This window comes from Sceloporus occidentalis, unplaced genomic scaffold (genome assembly GCF_023333645.1).
Source record: "Sceloporus occidentalis isolate IW3139 unplaced genomic scaffold, rSceOcc1.0.p SCAF_14, whole genome shotgun sequence".
Classification (NCBI taxonomy): domain Eukaryota; kingdom Metazoa; phylum Chordata; class Lepidosauria; order Squamata; family Phrynosomatidae; genus Sceloporus; species Sceloporus occidentalis.
In genome coordinates this window covers 13,639,600-13,645,860 of record NW_028316994.1, presented here as the reverse complement: position 1 = coordinate 13,645,860, position 6,261 = coordinate 13,639,600, and the positions used below count along the sequence as shown (strand labels likewise).

At 39.5% G+C, this 6,261-nt stretch overlaps 1 protein-coding gene across 1 annotated transcript; it reads right to left on the bottom strand.

The window, feature by feature from the left end:
- Positions 1-1,264: 1,264 nt before the first annotated feature.
- LOC149304134 (olfactory receptor 10G6-like) lies at positions 1,265-2,197 on the bottom strand. Its single transcript, XM_089479681.1, has one exon. It carries the CDS (start codon positions 2,189-2,191, stop codon positions 1,265-1,267), a length of 927 nt encoding a protein of 308 aa, XP_089335807.1. The 5' UTR covers positions 2,192-2,197.
- Between the last annotated feature and the right edge of the window lie 4,064 nt (positions 2,198-6,261).

The following is a 6,261-nucleotide window of genomic DNA, read 5'->3' as shown; positions in this document are numbered from 1 at the left end:
TTGTGATTTGTAATTAACGGAATTTTTACTGTCTTGTACTGTGACATGTGTCACATAACTGTTGTACTGTAAACCGCTTTGATCTACAGGAAAGGCAGTATATAAATAAAGTATTTATTTATTTATTTATTTATTTATTTATTTATTTATGTTATTGCCTGTCTTTCCCTGCTCTTTGTCCCAGGTCCCCACATGACCAAGAAGGAGAATGGCCTCTGCCTGCAATGTTATCCCTTAAGAACATCTTAACTGACAACAGAACTAACATCTGAATCAAAATATAGACTTGTGACTCTAACATTGTCACTATTTCTCCTATATGATTCTAAACATCTTTGCCTGCTGAAGCTTTGAAAGATTGCAGGATGGTTTTTTTATGCTTTTCAGTTGGTCCAATAAAGATATCACTGCTTTGTGGATTTTGGATTTTGTTGTATTATTGTTTCATCTTTTTGTATGTAAAGTGCAGGAGATTAGGGCTTAGTGACCTTTAGAGGCAAGTGGGTTGGGCAGTGAATTTAAAAATGCCACCAACATATCACCAGTAACAAAGCCACAACTAGAAACATGTGTGAAGCTGATAACACAAGGTTACAACCTTGTTCACAGAGTATGCAGCAAGCCACAAAATATATAACATGTATTCACAAGCAACCAAGTATTTCTAAAATGAAAATTTATTTTTTTTTTTTTTACTTTTAGAATACAGTCCAGGAGGGAAAATATCCACTTAGCAAATGGAATACAGTACACTTAATTTTCTATTCCAGTTTCCATCATTTTCTGTTAACCCAGGCCAAACGACTGTTGCGTACTGGGAATCTAACATCATTAAATGCTGACACTTTGAGCTATTAATACTTCAGTAGCTTGGGCCTTTTACAACAGGTAAGCCAAAGTCATGATTATATAGGAAAGTAACCATGCTGTAGCCATTGAAGCTTCTGCTTATAAACTGATAACTGGCAGGACAGTTTTTATTGCTGAGAAAAAATCCACATCTGGGAGCAGTTTACAGTTTTTATATGTTACATTTCCTTTCCTTCAATTTCTGCCAGCCCTCCAATGAGTTCTATGCAAGCTACAAGGCTTTCCTCTTCCGTATAAGGTAGATCAGGATGAGAGAGAGGACAACTGGCCCATTGTCACTACCCACAACCATTGAAAAGTGGACATATCTGAATTATGCCCCAATAAAGTGTCTTTAAGACCAATACATGGTCAATGAAGTCCTATAAGATGAACAGGGCAGCATTCCACTACTTTAAGACACATTCCTGTTCCACAGCTTTCTTATAGCACATTTCATCTCTTTGTTCCTCAATGTATATATAATGGGATTCAGAAGCGGGGTCACAGTAGTGTAGAACACAGCCACCAGTCCATCCAGTGGGTCCTGGGATCCTGGCCTTAGATAGATGAACACCAGAGGGACATAGTAAGTAACCACTACTGTGATATGGGCAGCACAGGTGGAGAATGCCCGACGTCGTCCGTCAGAGCTATGAATCTTCAAGATAGCAGAGATTATATACATGTAGGACATGAGGATGAGGAAGAAACAGGTTATGGCCAAAAAGCCAATATCTACAAAGGTCACCATTTCATTGAGGGTGGTATCAGCACAAGCCAATTTAAGCACAGCTGGAATGTCACAGAAGATATAACCCACTTGGTTCCCTTGGCCATAAGGTAAGTGGAAAGTGAGAGTGGTCTGTATCATGGAGTGCAAAGAGCCACCAAACCAGGTCCCAAAGGCAAGACAGACACAAGCTTTGTGGTTCATGATAGTTGTATAGTGAAGTGGCTTGCAGATAGCCAGGAAGCGGTCATAGGCCATCACAGTATAAAGGAAACACTCTGTGCAGCCCAAGAAATGGAAGAAGAACAACTGAGTCACACAACCACTAAAGGAGATGACTCCACCGCCTTCTACAAAGCCAGCAACCACTTTGGGGACAATCACAGAGGAGACAGTCATGTCCAAGAAGGACAAGTGGCAGAGGAACCAGTACATGGGCTTGTGCAACTGGGTATCAAAGGCCACAGCCAAGAGGATCAGAAGATTTCCCATGAATGTCAGTAAATAAATGAGCAAAAAGAGGAGGAACAACAGGTTTCGTAGGTTAGGCGGGTAAGGGAACCCAACTATGATAAAATAATATAGTCCTGTTTGGTTTTTACACTCCATTCATTCACTATCCGGATGTAAGTTCAGCAGTTTAACCTGTGAAAATACAAAGAGTAGATATTTCATTTATAATCTTTGTACTCAATATAAATCAAAACATAAACTACAGTGACTAAGGATGGCATCTCCCCCCCCTGAACCCCTGCCTTGAGTCAGTAATGGGCTGGATGAGGAAAAACAAACTCAGGCTGAATCCAGAGAAAACGGAGGTACTTGCCATAGGTTCCTTAGGTCTGGGGAAGGAAATTTGTCCACCACTCCTAGACAGGGTTACACTTCCCCTGAAGGATGAAGTTTGCAGTTTGAGAGTACTTCTGGATCTGTCTCTACGTTTGTCATCTCAAGTAGATGCGACGGCCAGAAGTGCTTGATACCAACTTCGGTTGATACGCCAACTGCGACCTTACCTCAATCGAAAGGTCCTTGAAGCTGTAGTACATGCTCTGGTAATCTCTCATCTTGATTTCTGTAATGCGCTCTACATGGGGCTACCCTTGTATCAAGTTCGGAAGCTTCAACTCGTGCAAAATGCAGCAGCCAGGTTGGTCACTAACTCTTCAAGATTTGACCATATAACACCTATCTTAAAAGATCTACACTGGCTCCCAATTAGCTTCCAGGCACAGTACAAGGTGTTGGTCATTACCTTTAAAGCCCTACATGGTTTGGGTCCGGGTTACTTACGGGAATGCATTTCCCCATATAATCTGCCCCGCACTCTTAGAACAAGTGGGAAGAACCTGTTAGAGGTGCCACCATCCAAACATGCTTCCACTTCCCAAAAAGCTTTCAGTATAGCTGCTCCTAGACTATGGAACGGACTCCCAGAGGAGACTCACCTCGTTACATCCTTGGATATTTTCAAGGCGGTAAAGACAGAGCTCTTCCGCCGCGCATATCCTCCTGACCTTCTATGAAGACCATTGGTATGGAACGAGAGCACCTGACTCCGTGATTGACTGATGACTGATGATTGATGTTTTATGGTTTTAGCTGTGGTTTTAATTGTAATTAATGTTGTAATATTACAAGTGCTTTTAACTCTGTTGTGATCCCGCCTCGATCCGTTGGGAGAGGCTGGAAGATATAAATAAAAACTATTATTATCATTAAAACTGATACAGTGAAGAGAGCAGAGGGTGCCATGACAAAATCCTAGAAGAATGTAGGCTGTGCTTACCTGCCCCCTACTCATCCGTCTTTGCAGTATTACATAGGGCCAGGTAAGGAGACCAAAAGGGACTGCCTCATGCTACCAGAGATTTTCAGCCCCTTGCAAGATGTCTTTGAAAACTGCATAGTTTTCAAAAACATTGGGAATGAGGTAATAATTAAGTCATTCATTTTCTATTGCAAGAATGAATAATTTAACGCAACATATTTCTCATTTAATAATAATAATAATAATAATAATAATAATAATAATAATAATAATTTTTATGTATATGTCCCGCCTCTTCTGAGGATAAAAGTGGGATTACAGCATTAAAATAATACAATATAATTGAACAATTAATAAAATACTAACACTGAATTATGCATCCCTATTAGTTACTTAAAATCTTCAAACCTCAATTCATGTACTATCATACTTAGAGCGGGGGGTCTTAGTAGTCATTGTCTCTATAACAAATCGATGGGAAATTTAGCATTACCTGGATTTGTCTGTGCATTCTTTAGGTTTGTGCACTGCCCATTTCCCTTTATTCCTTTGTGAAGGCCAGTGATATAAGTTTAGCACATTTTCCAAATTTGTGATCAATCTTAACCACAGCTTGTATTCAAATTCCTTATCATGGACTTACAAGAAGTGAGGATAGGGAACATGCAGTCTCAGGGGAAGATAGGTGTATCCTTGTAATGCTAAACTGCATCTTACCTTTCAACTTGATGCAAAGTAGGATATTCTAAAGCCAGGAGAAGCTGGAGCTGTCTTTAATTCATGCCACAGTCTTGCCATTCTTTTTCAGCATTTCAAGGAGACCACCAACCTCAAAAGCTGCCTTTGATTCCATTTTGGGAGAAACATGGAGTGTAAGTGTAATACATAAATATAATATAATATTATAATGTATAAAACAAAATACATCTGGTGTCTAGTTGAGATAAGAACAATAAACCATTATCATGTCCTTTCATCTTGTCTTCATAGAATCCAGTTGTAAGTTTCAGCACCAATAAGTCAATCTCTGATCAGAAAGCAACAGACATTGTCCAGAATCTGAGTTGAGAGTGAAATAATAATAGTAGCCCTTGGTGTGCTTTGCTAATTTAACCTGGTAGTTTGGGGGCTCTCCCAGTCTCCTAGATGGTTGCCACATGGTAATTTATGCCATCAAGCTTCACTGCCTTTCCCTTAAGATCACATAGAATTATCAGCAGGGAATTCATTTGTTTTCAAACTATAAATAATAAATAACTACATCTCCTGTCAGCCAGTTCTAATGAGCTATTTAAAAGGGGGAGATTTGTTCTGTTGTTGTGTGCCTTCAAGTCATTTCTAACCCTAAGGCAAACCTATCAGGGGTTTTCCTTGCCAAGATTTGTTCAGAGGTTTGCCTTTGCCTTCAATAATGGATCACTTACGTCATTAGAAAAATAATTGGTACATAAACTAGTAAAGAAATAGAGTTGAAAAGTGAGGTGGTAGTTGCCCAAGAAATCTTCTGACTTGTGACATGGATTTTCTCACCCTTTATCACATTACAAAACCCTTTCCATTAACAGCATGTTCTCCAGCACCCAGAAATGTAGATTTTAAAAAACGACTATGCTCTGGGTGCTGGAGAAATGGTATTCCAAGAACAACAAGACTCTGTTGAGAAGGAAAATGGACTGGATACTAAGATTTGTTACTCTATTGTTTGTTGTTATTGTTATTATTTTATTTATTTATATCCTACCTTTTCTCCAACACCAGTGGCTTACAAATTATTAAAAGCAATACATTCCATTTTTCTCATCAATACACATTTTAAGCATGCTACACACCATGCCTGGCATCTTATTAGCATGTATAAGTTGTGCTGCTTCAAGCAGAGTGATTTTTTTTGACAATATATAATGAATATATCCTGCTCGTGGCAGTGTAAGTGGAAATGTGCATGTGGAGCATTCACATGTAGCAGTGCATTAAAGTACACAGATTAGCATGGGAATGCATATTGCCTCTATGCATTCCCGTTGTGCATTGAAATTATACAATGGAATGTCAGCCATGTACATTGATCACTGAGCCACATATGTTAAGAGTTGTACACTGGTTCTACTGGCTGGGGTGGGAAAGCTTTTCCAGGCACTCACTCCCTGCAGAACCTTGCAGGCTAAATGTTTTTAAAATGGGCAATTAACCAGAGTGACTCCAGGTAAAAATGAGGCAGAACGACAAGCTGGTTTTGTAGGAAAAACAATTATTTTTATTAAGAAGACAGAAAAAATATATCAGCAGGAAACAACAGAACAGTCTATAGTCAATGCAAGCTGTTTCTCAAAGTAAAAGGGGAGGGGGAAATGGCAGTGTCTAAAACTCTTTTCCTAACCAGTCTAAGGAGGGTCTAGAGCTAAGCTTAAGATACTACTGGCTAAAACATGCACATGGATTTTCTCACCCTTTATCACATTATTAAAAAAAACCACATCTTATTCCCGACGGGATACAATCACATTTTGGATTCCAAGCAGATTTTATCATAGTGAAAAATGATGCCGCTGCTGCCAGGCAACTGCAACCCACATGCATCCTGGCTGAGTTTCAAACACGGAAAACTCCCATCCCATTTGTAATTCAAAGTTCACTTCAGTATACAAACACAGAGATCCTGTGTTGTTGTTGTTGTTGTTGTTGTTGTTGTTGTTGCTGTGTGCCTTTCAAGTCATTCCCAACTTATGGTGGGCCTAAAGTGAAATAAAGTTTTCTTGACAAGATTTGTTCAGAGGTAGTTTGCCTTTGTCTTTCTTGAAGGCTGAGAGAGTGTGACTTGTCCAAGTCCACCCAGTGGATTTCCATGGCCAACCAGGGATTCAAATCCTGGTCTCCCAGAATCCAAATCCAACACAAACCAATGCACCAC